Raw genomic sequence first — 18,409 nt, forward strand, 5'->3', positions numbered from 1 at the left:
TCCAGTGGTGCTTTTGATCCTGACAAAGAGGTGAAGCGTCAAGTCGGTACTCCTACTTGCATCAATTTCAATGAATCTGTTTGTTCGTACCCTAATTGTAAGTATTTGCACATTTGCAGCATGTGCAACGACAACCATCCAAGGGCTGTGTGCCCACGCCGGTCCCGCCCGGCGTTTTCGGGGAAGAGAAAATAAAACACCCATCAACCCCGATCAACGTGCCTGAACTCTCTCATTGTTTATCTAAACACCCAAACAGATGTTTCGTTAACTACATCATCACTGGTTTAGTTCAGGGGTTTTTAGCAGGTCTCTGTTACTTGCCAAATGTCTCTTTTGTGTGTAAAAATTTGCTTTCTGCACTCAGAGAACCAGCAGTAGTAGAGACTTTAATAGAGAAAGAGGTTAAGAAAGGGTTTGTGATTGGTCCGTTTACTAAAGCTCAATTTCCTATATTTAGGATCAGCCCAATTGGAGTTGCAACGCGTAAATATTCTGGCAAAAAGAGGCTAATTATTGACTTGTCAGCCCCTCACAATAATTCTAGTCATCCCAGTGTTAACAGTTTAATTCCACTTGAACAGTTTTCTTTATTTTACGCTACAGTTGACCACGCAATCAAATTCATCAAACAGGCAGGTAAAGGCGCTTGTTTAGGTAAGGCAGATATTTCAGACGCCTTTAAAGTTATGCCTCTTCATCCCTCCCAGAGTCCCAGTGGCATCTCTTTGGGATTAAATGGAAGTCCAAATTTTATTTTGCAGTCCGTTTAACTTTTGGATGTCGCAGTAGCCCCCGCATTTTTGACACACTGTCAGAAGCGCTATGCTGGATATTATTGAACATTTGCAAATTACCTTTCGTGTTACATTTGCTAGACGATTTTCTGGTGGTTGATTTTCCCAACTCTGTTCCTGCTAAATGCATTGATGCCGTTAGAGGGCTTTTCAGTAAATTAAATGTGCCTCTCTCAGAGGAAAAAACTGTGGGGCCTGCTACTACCCTCGAGTTTCTTGGCATAGTGTTAGACAGCAATTTAATGCAAGCGTCTCTGCCTACAGAGAAACTCGATCGCATTCGAGAAATCATTTCTGCTTTCACAACTGCTGCTAAGATTATTTCTAAACGCGAATTGCTTTCTTTGCTGGGCCACCTTAATTTTGCAATGCGCATTATTCCTCAGGGTCGCGCCTTTATTTCAAGACTTCTTGATCTGGCAAAATCTGTGCATGATTTGCATGATGAAATCAATCTAGACGAAGGATGCCGCTCAGATTTACGCTTCTGGTCACGGCTGCTAAATGACTGGAACGGCATTTCTTTCTTTTATAATGATTTGGTAGAAAATTCTGTCTCTTTAGCGTTTTACACGGACGCAGCTCCTTCTTGCGGCTTTGGGGGAGTGTACAAAGGGGAATGGTTTTCAGATAAATGGCCAGTAGAAATAATATCTTTACCAGCAGATGTGAAGTCTATTGCATTATTTGAGATTTACCCTATAGCGGTGGCGTGCATTTTGTGGGGAAAATTCTGGAATAGGAAACGGATCACTGTGTTCTGTGACAATGAAGCTGCGGTCAAAATAATTAATAAAGGGCGCTCATCTGTTCCAGTTATTAATAGGGTAATCAGGCGTATAACTTGGACCTGTGTTATGGATAATTTCATTCTAAGGGCTGCTTTTATTCCAGGGTTTAACAACAACGTAGCTGATGCTTTGTCCCGTTTTAAATTACAGGAGTTTCATGCCCTATGCCCAGAGGCAATGCCGACGGGTTTGAAGTGCCCAGCATTCAGTCAAACAGTGCTAGACTAAATAGTGTCTTGTCAACTTATTTAACTGCAGCAGCAAGTTATATGAGGTTAGGTCTGTCAAAATCGACATTAAAAGCCTATGACTCTGCATGGTCCTACTTTTCGTCTTTCTGTGCTGCTTTCTGTGTATCTCCTCCCCCCGTCAACATGTCTGTAGTATGCGCTTTTTTAGTGCACTGTTTTGAGTCTCGCAAAATTCAGCCTTCCTCCATCAAAGGCATTTTAGCCGGGATTCACTTTCATTTCCGCTGCAGAGATCCTACAGTGAGTAGTTTACTCTGCAATCCGTCCGTCCTTCTCCTCCTTAATGGGTTTAAAAAACAAAACCCAAGAGTTAAAGATAAACGCCTTCCTATTACATTTTCAGTACTCCACACATTGGTGCTCAAACTCTGTCAAGGGTTTTTTGGTCCATACATAGATCTTTTGTTAGAATCAGTTTTATCACTGCTTTCTATGGGTTTCTGAGATGTGGTGAATTTTGCACGGCTACTTGTTCATTTAATCCCACGCATGATCTTTCCACGTTTGACTTGATCTTTGATGCTCACTTTTTTACCATCAAATTAAAACACTCAAAAACTGACTATTCTGGCAAAGGCATATCTGTGGTAATAACAGAAACTAACACTGATCTTTGTCCTTTCTCTTCCATGTCGCGTTATCTGCAATGCCGTTCACCTGCCAATGCCAACGAGCCACTGTTCATGACGGATTCTGGGAAAGCCATGTCTGGTCTTTGGTTCTGCAAAAAACTTCGACTACTGTGTCAAGGCTGTGGGCTGCCTTCTGATCGCTATACATCTCACTCCTTCAGGATCGGCGCCGCTACCACAGCAGCATCAAAAGTGCCAGCTGCAACGCTCAAAGCTTTGGGCCGGTGGTCCTCTGCAGCCTATGAAAGTTATGTTAGGCTAGACATTCTTCAGGCTCAAAAACTGATGAGTGAATAATGTTGTAGCTCGCTGCCTATTACTGCTAATTACCTTACTACTGCTGTTATGGGTATAATAAATACTCTTAAAGTTGTTGCTGCCAATGCTTGCTTAATTTGCTGCTCCAGGTGGTGCATGTGTACTGATTACTGATTTCTTTATTTAAGAGATAGAATGTCTTTTTCGATTCCTACTCGTGGTGCGGCACCCGTAAGGTGGACATCGCTTTACGACACCGTTTAGGACACCTGAAGTTCAGGATCAGCAGGTGCTCTGCTGAACACATAGATTTTATCACACAATGCTAGTATGGCCAGTGTCTAATCCAAGAATACACAGCTGTGTTTCTGTCTCCAGATGGGGGGATATCGGCATGGTCTTCCTGTATCAGGAGACGGTAGGCGCTCTGCTGTACACATAGATTTTATCACATAATGCTAGTATGGCCAGTGTCTGATCCAAGAGAACACAGCTGTGTTTCTGTCTCCAAGAGTGGGGGGATATCGGCGTGGTCTTCCTGTATCAGGAGACGGTAGGCGCTCTACTGTACACATAGATTTTATCACATAATGCTAGTATGGCCAGTGTCTGATCCAAAAGAACACAGCTGTGTTTCTGTCTCCAAGTGGGGGGATATCGGCATGGTCTTCCTGTATCAGGAGACGGTAGGCGCTCTGCTGTACACATAGCTTAAGGTTGGTGCTGAAAGATCTGCTCTTTGGGGGGATTCTGACATTGCGCAGTTTGCGCTGTTTTGGGGGATTCTGAGTCCCTATGGTTGGGAAATGCGCTTTATCAGAGTACCTAAAAGCAGATCCAATTCATCGCCAAACCATAATAAATATATTGCTCATTTTATATTCAATAAATATATCTTATCCTTCATGATTTGTCTTTTTCTATTTATGAGTTGTCCTGACAGAAATGAGCATCGCGCCTGTCACAGACATGCGCAGAGCAAGTTCTGTCAGGGAACTCAGTGCAGTGAGGATGGCCTACTATTGGACCGCATCAGCTCCACGTACACATCCACTCATCCACTCATACTCATTTCATTCTCAGACCGCTCTATTTAAGCTGGAAGTCTGCGCTTCTCATCCTGCTTGCTTTAGCTGCACACTGCTGCTGTGCTGCTGCTCATTCATTCAGTACTGTGCTAAATTGCTGCTCACCCTCCACCACCCCATGCTACCACCTGTTGTTTTTGGATCTGCTGTTTATGTACTGGGGATTCTGAGTCCCTATGGTTGGGAAATGCGCTTTATCAGAGTACCTAAAAGCAGATCCAATTCATCGCCAAACCATAATAAATATATTGCTCATTTTATATTCAATAAATATATCTTATCCTTCATGATTTGTCTTTTTCTATTTATGAGTTGTCCTGACAGAACTCTCAGAAATCAAAATGAAATGACCCCAGAAAGAATTCAGCCGATGCCTTTGAAAACATTTGAGTAGGCCCTACTCACATTGGATGTGATGTGGTCTGACTGGGTGCTGCTCTCTTTGTCACTGTTGACTGCATACACCACAGTCCCAGGGCTTTGCATGCTTTGTATTGTAGCCTAGGATGGATGGATCATTGCAGTTCACTTTGTAGAACTTTTCTGTGGTTGACTTGGCTTTGTATCTGCCTGCTATTTTGCAGTAGCCATTCACTTTCGGCGTGTGTCCACCGTAGCCAGTTAACTTACGGTCAGCAGCTATTATTAGCTATTAGCCCCAGTATCTAACTTGAAAGACAATTTTCTGTTCTGTGGCTCCAATCTTATGTCTGCATATGCGCTTTCCTCATCTTCCATAGTAACAGTGTCCACGAACAGCTCAGAGTTATCATCCTCATTATCTTCCCCAACTGTGTGGATCTCTCTGTGCACTGTTCTACCGGGGGTGAGTGTGCTAGCACCTCTCATGAAGCTTGATTTTCCAGGTTTGCGATGGATTGCGTACACTTCATGGCAGTCGTTAGCCATAGCCTTTAGCTGCACTTGTGATACTGTAGCTCATGGGAGCGGGCTATGTCGATCGCTTTTTCCAGCGTGGGCTGCAACTTTTTGCGCTCTCTGGGTGAGTTGGTAGTGTAGCCAGGATAATATGAAAGAACACAGACATCCAAGGTATATAAACGATTTGTTGTGGTGATTGATTTGTTTTATTCTGTTTGTATACTGTACTAATGATTATTGTTTCCACTTCCTTAGTTATCACCACTGCTGTTTTGTTAGTCTGAGTTTTATTGTTTGTTTTTATTGTTTATTGAGCCATTTCCCATTATACTACTACATTATACGACTATATTAAAGGAGAATTTTGGACTAAGGTTTTCTTACCTTTTCAATGACGTTATGCAGACATGCAAAACTGTCACTTTTCAGCTACAGTCACCTTTTTGAACCCAAATAGGGCAATTGTGTGACACCTGACCCGAAAGAAAACAACATGTTGTCACCTTTTTCACCTCTGGGCTGTTTGCATGCCTGGTTATGATAATAATACGTGCGCGGATAGGCCTTGCGTTAGATCGCATATTTTAATAGCTTCTTTTTTTTTGTGAGATAAAAAAAAAGACTTCTGGGTTTTTTTTTCTGTATTTTTTTTGGGTTGCATAGTGTTCTGTCACTATGAACATGTCAGATCTCACAACAAAAAAAAAGAAAAAAATATATTAAAATAAGCGATCTAGCGCAAGGCCTATCCACGCATGTTTTAAGCTGTGGCGGACCCTGGATGGAGTTTTTCTACTGTACCATTCATCCTAAGATATCATAACATCATAGAAAAGGTAAGAAAACCTTAGTCCAAAATTCTCCTTTAAGGTTTGATGTGTTTTGTGAACGCGAGCACCTCTTTGCACGGTGTCGCTCTGTCCTTCTTGCTGTGTGATTAAGTGTGTGTGTGTTCTTTAGTAGTCATTTGGACGAAGGTTAGCCTACTTAGCTTATAGCTCCCCCTATTTATGGTCGACTGTTGCCTACCTGCCCATTGACCCCGGATGTAGCCCGTTTGTTCCTTGTGAGTAATATTGTGATAGTTTTACTTGGGATTACAACATTCAGTATATATTGTGATTTTTATGATTGGATTGTATTACACTGCAGTAGATATTTTAAGTATCCCTTTAATAAATGAATGTACTGAAATGTTCTGTGCTTAAACTTAAATAAACTTCCAATTGTTTGGGGGAAACTCATGTCTCAGTCCTCATTGGCGAACTTGCATATGTTGGGGAACCCGATTTTAAAAGGTTATACATTGTTTAATTTCCTTGGTTAACCATTACCAAGGTGGCGTAGTCTTACATTTTAACGATTATAGTAAATTCCTTGCTCGACACCCGGTTACAGTAGTGAAAACAATACGGCCATCTCATCACTGTTTGTGTAGTTACAGTTTTAACCAAGTTTTTAACCTCTGTCGCAAAGTGCTCGAATGACTCACCACTTCCCTGCGTCTTCTCATGGAATCTGTACCTTGCAAATATGGGGTTTGCTTTTGGAGTGAGGTATTCTGAGAATTTCTCAGAGTATGTTTTAGCAACTGAGCTTCATCCTCCATTAATGTCCCTTTGTCCCCGATCCACAGCAGAAGGAAACTGCATTCCTCCTCCTCTGCTCTCTTTTTGAGCGGGCCTGTGATTGAATTGCCGCCACACATCTGGTAAGTTTGATGAATCCCAGTCCATCCTCGGGGTAGGGACACCGAACACATCCATTTCTCTTCTCTCCATTTCGTCTTTTTGTCTTTCTTTTTTCACGTTTCACGTGGGTCCGTAGTCCAACTACATTTAGGCTACTCTGACACCGTGTTTGTTTTCTTCTTTTTCCTCCCCCCCCCCCCACACTTTTTGCCCTCTTCATTGTACCTTTTCATTTACTGTCAATGTAACTTTTTGGGAGAAGGTTGGGTGGGAGGGTTTGTGTTTGTCTTGTGCGTTTATTTGTTTTCTTTCAGAAAAATAGAAGGGTTTCTATATAATAAAATAATACTCTGACACCATGTTGTGATAGACTATACACAATGTATTATACCCCAATCTATATAATAATGGACACAGGTACAACTTCAAGTTCTTAGCTTAGCACGGGAGCGTTTATTACCGTCTCTCTCTCAGTACTGACTTCCGTTCTGGTGCTTGTCACAATAAGACATCCTGCTTCTAGCAGTGGTGATAGTAATTTATCCGATTTATGTGCCCGCTACTGGGGACGCAACCATTTTTTTGTGTTACTTTAATGCAGTTAATTCTGTTAATTTGGTACAAAAAATGTACTCCATAAGTGTAGATGTCGGAGGTTTTTTCTTTTTCTTTTTCTGTGAGTGGTTTGTGATGGGTGCTAGTCATTTCTCCTGGGTGCTTTATCCCCTTGGCACCCACAGTATCGGCGCCCTTGACCTTCACAATAAAGGTCTAAGGGGTACCAAACATTACAAGAAACATTGAAATACATAGTACATCATCAATATAGCAATTGATGGAGTTAATCTTGATTGATCTTAATCTTGATTGATCCTAATTTGTCTAGTGTCATAAACCTGCTTAAGATGTCAAATTAAATATAGTGATGTCTTTTGGGCCTGTACTTCAGTATTTTAAACATGCTCTTTTGTAACTCTACTATACTTTCTCTACCAAGGCCATGTAGCTGGCTCCATATTTGCTATCTCCATATGTTCCCAATCAGTAAAAACATGTCTTGTCAACGCTTTGCGCTTTAATGTCAAATGGTGTGTTTAATGTCCGAATGACCTGTATCTCTGTAGATGACCGATATCTCTGTTTGACCCGTCATCGTCACTAATTTACTTTGTCAGCTGTCATCCTGTCACAGATAAAACCATGCACATGTCCTATAATATCGAAGGAACAACTTGTTTATGGAACCGAGAATTGTACACAAGGACACCCTAAGATGAACAACAACTCATTATTAAGACAGTCAGACGCCTGTCCATCCTACGACGCCCATCCTACGTCTGAGGGTCTTAAAGCCAATCGTTAGGATCCACCTCATATCTGATGTCCGGACTCCAACTTGTGTATATATACTATTGCCTGTATTTGTAACATTAGTGTGTGATTATTATTCTTGTCTGTAACTTGTACTGTCTCCGTGTGCACGCTCGGGCAATACAGACTGATAATTTTTTGGACGTACTGGTGTCTGACTCTCATTTCTTTGGGTGTTGACTGGACGGGTATTGGGGGGTCTTAGTACCAAACCATCTTTTTACATCTAATTATAAAGTTAAATCAAAATAACTTTATCAGCAACTATACCAAATAATGCACTCCAGAGTCTTGACTGGTCCCGGCTGTGCCGTATAATTGCTAGCTTGCATAATGTCTTCAGTCTAGGACGTAAGTCTAAGATGTACAGGTCATCAGTAGGCAGGTATGCATGCATGTGGCGTCGTGTTCTGGATCCACCAAAGAGGATGATAAGATCTCCCACCAGGCAGCAGCTGAGACCACCGATTGAACGCGGAACATTACCCTTGGGCTCAACCTTCTTCCAGGAGAAGGTCTCTGGACTGAATTTCCACACATCATTGAAGCTTGTCATGCAGTCGTTCCTGAACCCACCAATTACATATAGCTCTCCATTGTAGGCAACGGCTGAATGAAACGCGCGTTCTATTGGACGAAGCTGTGTAAAAGGTGTGCTCATCCAGGAGTCGGTCCCTGTGTCAAACACACAGATGTTATTATAGTAGTTAGTATATATCCCTCGGCCCCCAAATACAAACATCTTTGTCCCGATGATGGTGGTGGTGTGACCTTCTGAAACAGGAGGTGGAGTGCCTCTGGTGTTAATTAAAGACCAGACCAGTGTGATGGTGTCCAACTTGTAGATGTCATTAAAGGTATTTAATGCTTTACGGAAACTCCGTACATATTTGCATCCTCCATAGATATACATGACCTCCCCCAAGACACAGGCTGAGTGGCCCAACCTTTCCTCTGGAACAGTCCCGGAAACATTGGGTTTGAACCATTGGTGGGTGTCAACATCAAATGCATAAAGAATGTTGCAGTAGGGATACCCTCCCCAGATGTAGATGATACCTTCTATCATCACAGCTGTGTGGCCCCGGCGCCTTGAAGGAACCTCTTGGGGACATTCTCCTCTGCCATTTGTCACTTGGGGCAACTTCACCCAGATTAAAGACACTGTGTTGAAGACATGGACATCAATCGGACACCTGGAAATGGACCATCCAAAGTCATACACCTTATTTCCCACTGTCACGGCTGCATGATCCACGGCTGTATGATCAAAACAAAGGTAACCTCTTGTTTGTTCCGCCACCTCACAAAGGGGATCTCTCTGTGGTCCTTTGAGATGCAGCGTCCAGTGCAACATTTGTTCCACCAGCACACCACGTGGATCTAATTGGATTGGGTCACGGTTTGCTCTGTACAAAATGTAATCCTATTGTACGCTCTTAGCTGTCAAAAGGGTAGGTGGGAGGACTCCAACGTAGACTTCGCTGATGCAGGTAGTGCAAACTCCTCTCTGGAGAATCCCAAGACGGAGTAACATGAACTTGGAACAGGAATAATAGTAATATTAAATGATTATTATTATATAAATAATTATTATATAATATGAACCACTGTTTGAAGATCTGACTTTACGCTTGAGAGTGGTCGCTCATATAAACCTGGTGATTCCACTGATGATGTCACATCACTCGTCATTGATGATGTCTTGCACTAACATCACTCACTGACATCAGAACCCTGGGCCCCGGGTAGTGGTGGAAGAACTACTCCGATTGTCTACTTGATTGACTCCGATTTTCCTTAAGTAAGAGTTGCAATACCACAATATAAAAATACTTTAGTTAGAGAGTTTTTCACTTCAATAGATCGACCACATTAGATCGCCATGGTTACACCAGAGGCTAGGCTGACGCGACCTATTAGATTCCGTATTTGGACATGGTTGGCACATTGTGACCCATATATGGTCATGGGCTGACAGTAAAAGTTGAGCTCTGGAACTCTGCAAGACCAGAACCGGTTGTTGAGAATCTGAATCTGGTCGGAGGATCAGGATACAGAAGCGAAATGAACCCACCTGCCTCCCTCTCTGATGAACTGAACATCTACAACTGGTTCGAGACCAGCTCCTCCCGCGGCAACCTGCCGGGGCCAGCATCAGCAAGGGAGGCCAGCCCACTTACAATCTCGGAGGACGAAGTGCGCATAGCCTTCAAGAGAGTCAACATCCGAAAGGGGGCGGGACCTGATGGGATCCCAGGCCACATCCTAAAGGTATGTGCGGAACACCAACAACATAATCTGAGCTGGCGTCATAGACGGTACACACCATATATGGACATAGCCATACCAGACTAGCAAAGTGAGCTGGGAGAAGGTGAGTCCTGGGGGAGAGGCTTAGTAGTATAGTCTTATTAGTTTGTGTCAGTTGAGAGGTCTGCAGTTTAGTTTTTTTGTGATATTGAGTGAACCATAAAGTGCAAGCATAGTTGGCTCCAGCTAGAGTCCTCATTGCACTCCTGTTGATAAAAGAGTAAATTCACTCCGTCAAATGGAAGAAGCTTGCGACACACATTTTGTTTCACAGCGTACTTGCATCTGAGACTCCGGGCGCAGAATCGATGACAGACGGAGTTTCATTTTTTCAAGCTACTAGGCAGGTGATTGGATGATCCCGCCCCTACCAGCCGCTGATTGGTTCGTATGCGCAGTGGTTCGGGCAGCTTTACTCTGTGAGCAATCCCAGACCCTCCTTCCTGAAACCAAATGCAAATGAGATTTCCGGAGGGAGGGGGGTTTACCAGGCTAATAAAAGAGGAGATCCTGCACAGAAATCTTGTTCTTTGGTTGACTTTCATACCACAATAAATAATATCATTATTAGTTTCATGTTTCTATTTTCTTCAGTTTGGCTTTAGTTTGAATTATAAGCTATGTGAAGCTCTTCATTCCAATAACGATTGAGAATATCAAATCTAGCCAAATGTATTTTTGAGATTTAGAAAAGTTTCATTTCATGCTTGAGGGTTGTCTGATGACTGGACAATGGTAATAATGCACTCTGACTGGAATGCGACAAAAACAAAATAATATCCATAAATTCAAATCTCCATGGGGTGACTAATCAATAGGAAAAAAGTCATTTTGGGGGTGAACTATCCCTTTAATGGTATTCATTCCACCGACAGGAGGCGCAACCGGTACACACAAACAATCATGATGCATTATGGGAAACAAAATGTCTCCGGACAGTGCTACTAGTAGCTAGCTGGAAATACCTACACTTTGTTTTATATCGTTGCAGTTTAATCGTATCGTTCCGTCTTCAGTCGCATCCAGCTTCCATCATGGTGAGTCACAGCAACACGAAAACAAAACGTTTGTCTTTTGTTTTCCTTTTTAACCCAGAACCAGTTTAAAGCGTTGTTAGTGTAGCTCACTGTGGCTAACGTTAGCATGCTAACTGTTGGTGTAGCTCACTGTAGCTAACGTTAGCATGCTAACTGTTGGTGTAGTTGTAGCTCACTGTGGCTAACGTTAGCATGCTAACTAACTGTTGGTGTAGCTCACTGTGGCAAACGTTAGCATGCTAACTGTTGGTGTAGCTCACTGTGGCTAACGTTAGCATCAGACTAGCTGGTGGTATTTATTTAGTCCTAAGGCAACACCACGAACTTTAGTTTTTATTCTTTGTTTTTGCTCTTTGTTTTTAACCCTTCACTGAATAATCGCTTTATTCTGTTAAACAATGTTGCCATGTCCGCTTATTATAAGCGACTTTTGGGTTTGTTTTTCTTAGCCGTGGATCAAGACTATCATATATATGTATTTTTATCGAGTCTGACTTTTACTTTTGTATCATAGATATATTTGGGATACAAAAGAAAGTCAAGACTCGACAATATACATGATAGTCTTGATCCAAGGCTATGTTTTTCTGTAAAGTTGCTTGTAAATATTGGTGGTTGCGTTTTTTTGGGGCTTGTCGCTTATTTGGGCTTGTTTCTAAAGTGTAGTTGCTTATTTGGGCTCGTTTCTAAAGTGGAGTTGCTTATTTGGGCTCGTTTCTAAAGTGGAGTTGCTTATTTGGGTTTGTTTATAAAGTGTGGTTGCTTGTTTCTGAAGTGTAGTTGCTTATTTGGGCTTGTTTCTAAAGTGTAGTTGCTTGTTTCTAAAGTGTAGTTGCTTGTTTCTAAAGTGTAGTTGCTTATTTGGGTTTGTTTCTAAAGTGTAGTTGCTTATTTGGGTTTGTTTCTAAAGTGTAATTGCTTATTTGGGATTGTTTCTAAAGTGTAGTTGCTTATTTGGGCTTGTTTCTAAAGTGTAGTTGCTTATTTGGGTTTGTTTCTAAAGTGTAATTGCTTATTTGGGATTGTTTCTAAAGTGTAGTTGCTTATTTGGGTTTGTTTCTAAAGTGTAGTTGCTTATTTGGGCTTGTTTCTAAAGTGTAGTTGCTTATTTGGGCTTGTTTCTAAAGTGTAGTTGCTTATTTGGGTTTGTTTCTAAAGTGTAGTTGCTTATTTGGGATTGTTTCTAAAGTGTAGTTGCTTATTTGGGTTTGTTTCTAAAGTGTAGTTGCTTATTTGGGCTTGTTTCTAAAGTATAGACTATACTTTAGAAACAAGCCCAAATAAGCAACTATAATAGTTGTTTATTTGGGCTTGTTTCCTAATGTTGTTTAAACCGGTGGTTCTCAAATATTTTCAAGTCAAGGACCCCCAAATTAATATGTATTTGTCTGCGTACCCCCATCTGGAAATGTTTTATGCCATACAAGATTTGTGTGGTTCCTAGTTTAAAAAAAATATATATGGTAAAGGTATTTTTTACTTAACTGGAGCATTAACCCTACCAGGTCGTGTTTGCGAATACAAGAACACTCGCCCCAAAACACGCTCACCTCAGAACGCTCGCCACCAGGTGTTCCTAAACGTAACCTCAGTTAAACTATGCCAAACATAACCTTCTTCCTAACCTTTAACCTCAGTAAAACAAATACAAGAATTCAAGAACTGCTGAGGGCGAGCAGTCCACTGACTGACCCCACTCACTTTGGAGAAGTAGTTAGAATGGTATCTTGTTGTTGTGACTGACAGCAGGGCATAAGTAACACAGTACATGTTTGGTTTTCCTTGTGTCTTTTTGATTCCAGTCAGCTAAAGTGGATTCCAAAGTTCGAAGTGAATCCACCAGTTCCAGAACGGACGACAGGAGGAGATCAAGGAGTTCAGGTCTGAACAGCTCACAGTAGAACTAGAAATGCTCAGTGTTCATTTAGCTCTGAGAGGGTAGAGTACCCTTGTAATTAAGCGGGTCCAGGGACCACCAGGGGTCCTTACCAGTGAAGCAACTAGGTCAATGAAAAGAAGCGACTAGGCTACATGAGCACTTTAAACCGTTGTCTATATACGTTGGCTATTTGAAAATAGCAGATCTACAAGCTCACAAGCGCGACGCGTTGTGAGCTTGTAGATCTGCTATTTTCAAAAGAATCTTGGAAAATGTTTAAACCTTTTGGAAACATTTTACACAACACAAATCTTGTATGACAAATCTTGTATGAGGGACCCTGACACTACATATTTTCAGATGGGGGTCCGCAGAGTCGCAGACAAATACATATTAATCTGGGGGTCCATGACATGAAAATGTTTGAGAACCACTGGTTTAAACAACATTTAGGAAGAAAGCCCAGATTTCCAGGTGGGGACTCCTCACTGGCGGGTGAGCCAGTAGGATATGTGTGGGGAGGAATCAATTGGCCTTAACAACTAAATTGGGTGGAACAAAGGGGGGTAAAAAGCAACAACAACAAAAAGTTTCACTTGAGGGATTGCACATAATCTTTCTTTATAGCAAACAAAGTAACAAAAAGCAATGACTTGATCACTTTGCTTTTGTTGATCCTAGGGTCCACAGAAAAAAGAAAACGGAAACGCAGCCGTAGTCGATCTTCGTCCTCCTCTTCCAGCTCGTCGTCGTCTTCATCGTCGTCGTCGTCCTCTTCTTCCTCACGTTCATCACAGTCATCCAGCCGCAGTCGGAGTAGCTCCAGCAGCAGCAGTGGTGAGTGTCTGACTGACTAACTGAAAAAAATACATTTGTGTCATGCCACCATTTTGGCCCACAGCTCGACCACAGCTAGATTTTAGTTTTGATGAGATCTAACGTTCTTATGGACAGAAAACATTCCACTGTTTATGTTGGATGCGCCTCCCGGAAGTCTCGCAAGACGAGATTTCATTTCACCCGTGACGTCATCCACGTCACTTTGTCAACACTACGGCGGCCTATTTGGGACAAAAACATTGTGGAGTGTTTTCTGTCCATAACAGCGTTAGATCTCACCCCCCCAAAAAAAGCTATTAAAATACCCGATCTAGCGCAAGGCTCTGGTTTTTCGCTGCGGTCGACTCGGGATGGAGTTAAGATATTGTTCTACTGTACCACTCGTCCTAGCATAATATCATATATAAGGAAAAATGTCGGCCGGAATTCTCCTTTAACAGTTCTTCATGTCCTGCCTTATACAAACCACATAGATAAACATGCACACAGTGCACAGTACATGAAGAAAGTAAGAACAAATAAGATCCTGCCGTTTTACATGTAAATAGCCCTCCTCCCCATTGACCAGGCCTTTTTCAAGAAATGAAGAAAATTAAAAAATGGCATCCAACCACACAAATTCAGGAGAGCGAGAGCATGGGGACGACATTATGGAATGTAAAATTCTTAACATCAGTTCAGAAATTCATCCTAACTAGGGACCACACAAGTCGTGTGTTTACTTTTTGAAATATTTAACTTGCTGAAACCGTGGCCATATTTGTAGTGATAAATACTGTACGTCATAATTGAATGACATCATAGATGACTCATAGATGACTGACGCCACAGGCTGGTCACATGAAGTCCCAGATCCACATTGGAGCCACGCTGTTTCCATCATGAGTTCCACATGTTTCAATGTATTTTTATGTTGTTTTATTCATTGCCAGACCCAAGGGGTCGTCGGGCTTACATGAGGCTTTGTACCTGTTTCGTCCATACATGGGCATGGTCACTTTGTCCTCCGGCCCCAGCCAAAAAAGTCTGTCCCCCTTTCGTCCATACATGGGCATAGACACAGGCTTATAAAGTACTTATTCTGGGTCTGGCAGAACCAGGTCTTGTTTTATAGATAGCAGAGCCAATTGTTTTGAGAGCAAGACAGATCAAGTTTATTATGAAAATGTAATTGATTAGATTTGTTTTTTTCTGTTTCCTTGATAGATTCCAACAGTAAATCCAGAAAACATTCAAAGAAAAGGAAAAAAGAGAAACAACACAAAAAGGTATATCTCCTCCGCCCCCCCCCCCCCCCCATTTCCCTAAGGTGATAATACGTCGTGTTGCGACGCGTTATCAGCCTGTAGTTCAAAGATGCAAAGATAATGTAAATCTGACCAAAGAATAACTATGCACTAAAGTTTCTCTGCGAGTTGATTTTCATACTGTGCTGAAATGGATGGAATCCAATGGCTTCGTTCAGAATTCAAACAAACTACGTTATGAAAGCATAACGTAAAGCATTGGTTCTCAAAGTGGGGTCCGGGGACCCCCAGGGGTCCTTGCGGGGGGTTCCAGGGGGTCCCCAGCAAAATGTGTTAATAAAGCATTACATTAATATATAGCTGCTATTTTTGAGAAATGTACATTTGTGCAAATCTTTAAATATATATTTTTTTAAAGTGAACATTTTTTACTCAAATCTGTGCTTCTGGGGGTCCCTGGCACAACACATTTTCAGGCGGGGGTCCGCGGCAAAATTCATATCAATTTGGGGGTCCTTGGCACGAACAAGTTGAGAACCACTGACGTAAAGTATACGGTGAGTCGTGGTCAGTCAGCGGAACATGCCAGACCACAGATGTAACTAACAGATGTACTTTGTTTTGTTTCTGGGGACCAGAAAGGGAAGAAGGAGAAGAAACATAAGCGAAAGAAGGACAAGAAAGTGAAAGCAGAAGAAACCTTTGGACCCGTACAGATCTCCAAGGTAGAAGACCTTGCATGCTAGCATTCATCTATTGTACACCTCATGTATCCTTCCATACAACCAAACCTCATCTAGCTGAAAAGCAAGCAGGTGCATTTATTTCATCTTCTAGCCTTCATTGAGATGTGTGCTTTGTGTCCTCCAGTACTTGAAAGAGAGAAAGAGAGCCGGGAAGTACAGCATGATCTCAGGAAAGAAGATCAAGATGAAAGTGAAGAAGTCAAAGAAAGACAAACAGGTAAAAAAAACTGTTACGCCTCATTTATACTTAGTTGCACGGCAGTGTAGCGCACCGGAAATTGAAGATCTGTAAGCTCACACGTTGTGAGCTTGTAGATCTGCTATTTTTGGTGCGCAAACCAAGTATCTTTCACTGTGCAGGACGATGTGGACTAAACCAAACCTGTTTGACCTCAGTATCCATAATATGACATTATTTTGGGGATGACTATCAGTGCTTTGAGAAGATATTTTACACACAAGAAAATTTAAAGAATTTATCATTAGTAATGTGAATGATGTGACTTTTTCCTGCTTAAAGGGATACTTCACTTTCAGCGGGGGGAAACATTTAAAAAATATATTAAAAATAAATGAAAAAAGTAATGGAAAATTCATGGCCCCCTCACGCATTAGAGTGTCCTACTAATGTGTGAGGGGGCCTTTATTTTGCCATAACTTCTTTCATTTTTTTTTAATATATATTTTTAATGTTTATTTTATGTGAAAGTGAAGTATCCCTTTAAGTAGAGGTTTTATTTGTTTATTATACTCCACCATAACAATTAAAATGTTTTGGAGACAGCTGTTTCTGAACTCTAGTAATGATTACTCTCAGAATATAGTGTTTTAACCTTTTAATAAAAAACATTTAGTTTTAACCAAAAAATATAAAAATATCACCCTACCCTTTTAATAAGTTCTAATTTATCTTTTTTTTTTGTCCTCAGGAAGAGAAGAATCGCGCTGAGCTCCTGGAGTTCCTCAACTCCACGGTATGATGAAGACAGCGTGGACAGACACCAGGAGATGAGAGCTTCCAGCCTGGACGAGCCAGGTTCTCCTCTGCAGACCTCAGGAAAACAACATGGTCGTCCAGGAAAAATGACACTGAAGGGGTTTGGAGACAGCAGGAACATCAAGCCTGAGTTACACTTAAAAAGTCGCACGTGGGTATCGCACAGCGGAAATAGCAGATCTACACACTCGCAACGCGACTTAGATCTGCTATTTCCACCTGAAGGTTCACTGCAGAACGGGGACGCTGTCTAAGTGGTTGTGTCTCTCAATTTTTCAAACAAACGTACTTATCCCCCATTATGCCGGCTGGTGCATAGGGCAGCAACAAAGTCTCTCCACTTGGCATCTGTCTTTGGCCACGTGTGGGCCTTCACATCCAGATATAGGGGTTTCTATCGTTGCCGTTTCCGTATATAGCATATAGCAGTTTTTACAGAATAGGGTTGCTAGCCCTGTGTCAAACCACTGGCCATTACTGGGCATTTGGGGGGTTCGTTAGTCCTCTCCCTTAAACCGTTTGTCCTCCAGGTAATGGATTACAGACTCACACCACAGGAGTCCAGACAGGCTTACGGTTGTGTACAAGCTGCTCCGGCACGTCGAGCCCAGCCAACTGCCCTTAACCATGTTGTTGTCTAGCAATTTACCACTGCTGGCAACACCAGACTTTCAAACAAGGCAGCATCTATTCTATAATGTTCCACAGAGGAGTTATCCACATCGTTTGTCGAGTCTGTTGATGCCTCGTCGTCCAACAGCACCAACTATCTCCTTTTTTTTTTCAGAGAAGGAAGTGTATTTGGAATCACTTAGTTGGGATCTCATAAACGGTCCTCCGATTACTACCCCACCTGAACTCTAAATACCTGTTTGCCATTGATGGTGCGTGACACCTGCGCACAGCCAAGTATAACTCAGGCTTAAGGAATACAGCATACATTGTCCCAAAGAGGCAAAAAAAAACAACCAACAACTAGCTTCCAGGAACCAAGGACTGGTCTCTGTTGCTAGTAAAGTATGTTGTTAACCTGCGTTCAGACTGCTAGCCACCACAGAGCAAAGCTACTGTACAAATGAACCATTTTGAGCAAGGTGGCTGCAGTATGGGAATGTATACATGTACATATATACTCGTATAGGAAACGTACTGTATATCCGTTCAGACTGCTCGCAACCACAGAGCAAAGCTACTATACAAATGACCCAATGTTGAGCTAGTTAGCTGCAGTATAGTAATATACTGTATATGCATATTAGATACACCATATAGGGAACATATGTACACGTATGCATATGGATGTTAATTCATTCACTGCCACTGACGTAATTGACGTAATTATTCCCGTTTACCAATACTGCCACTGACCTAAAAAACGTAATTAAAAATAAATAAATAAATTTGACCCAAAGACCAAGGAGATATGATTTTTCGAATATTTAGACTCCCATCCACTTCCTTGTTAACTTAAAACTTAAATTCTGTATCTCGGCTCCTGAGTACTTTTTTTTTTCAATGAAAAATCTCTGGCAGTGGGCAAACGCGGCCAGCAATAATTGTGGCAGTGAATGAGTTAAAGGGATACTTCA

The 18,409-nt window shown here is 41.8% G+C and overlaps 1 protein-coding gene across 1 annotated transcript; it reads left to right on the forward strand.

Annotated features, from left to right (window-relative positions):
- Positions 1-10,985: 10,985 nt before the first annotated feature.
- LOC308103570 (uncharacterized protein) lies at positions 10,986-18,409 on the forward strand. Its single transcript, XM_080453613.1, has 7 exons — positions 10,986-11,111; positions 12,914-12,992; positions 13,672-13,827; positions 15,037-15,098; positions 15,716-15,802; positions 15,948-16,040; positions 16,753-18,409. Exons 1-7 carry the CDS (start codon positions 11,109-11,111, stop codon positions 16,801-16,803), a joined length of 531 nt encoding a protein of 176 aa, XP_080309739.1. The 5' UTR covers positions 10,986-11,108; the 3' UTR covers positions 16,804-18,409.

Source organism: Gymnoscopelus braueri, assembly GCF_963280865.1.
Source record: "Gymnoscopelus braueri genome assembly, chromosome: 16".
Lineage (NCBI taxonomy): Eukaryota > Metazoa > Chordata > Actinopteri > Myctophiformes > Myctophidae > Gymnoscopelus > Gymnoscopelus braueri.

Bases quoted from the DNA above. Each gene is read 5' to 3' on its own strand.
- LOC308103570 (XM_080453613.1), top strand. The intron at 13,828-15,036 runs GTGAGTGTCTGA...TTTCCTTGATAG, and splicing joins TAGCTCCAGCAGCAGCAGTG to ATTCCAACAGTAAATCCAGA. The intron at 16,041-16,752 runs GTAAAAAAAACT...TTTTGTCCTCAG, and splicing joins AGTCAAAGAAAGACAAACAG to GAAGAGAAGAATCGCGCTGA.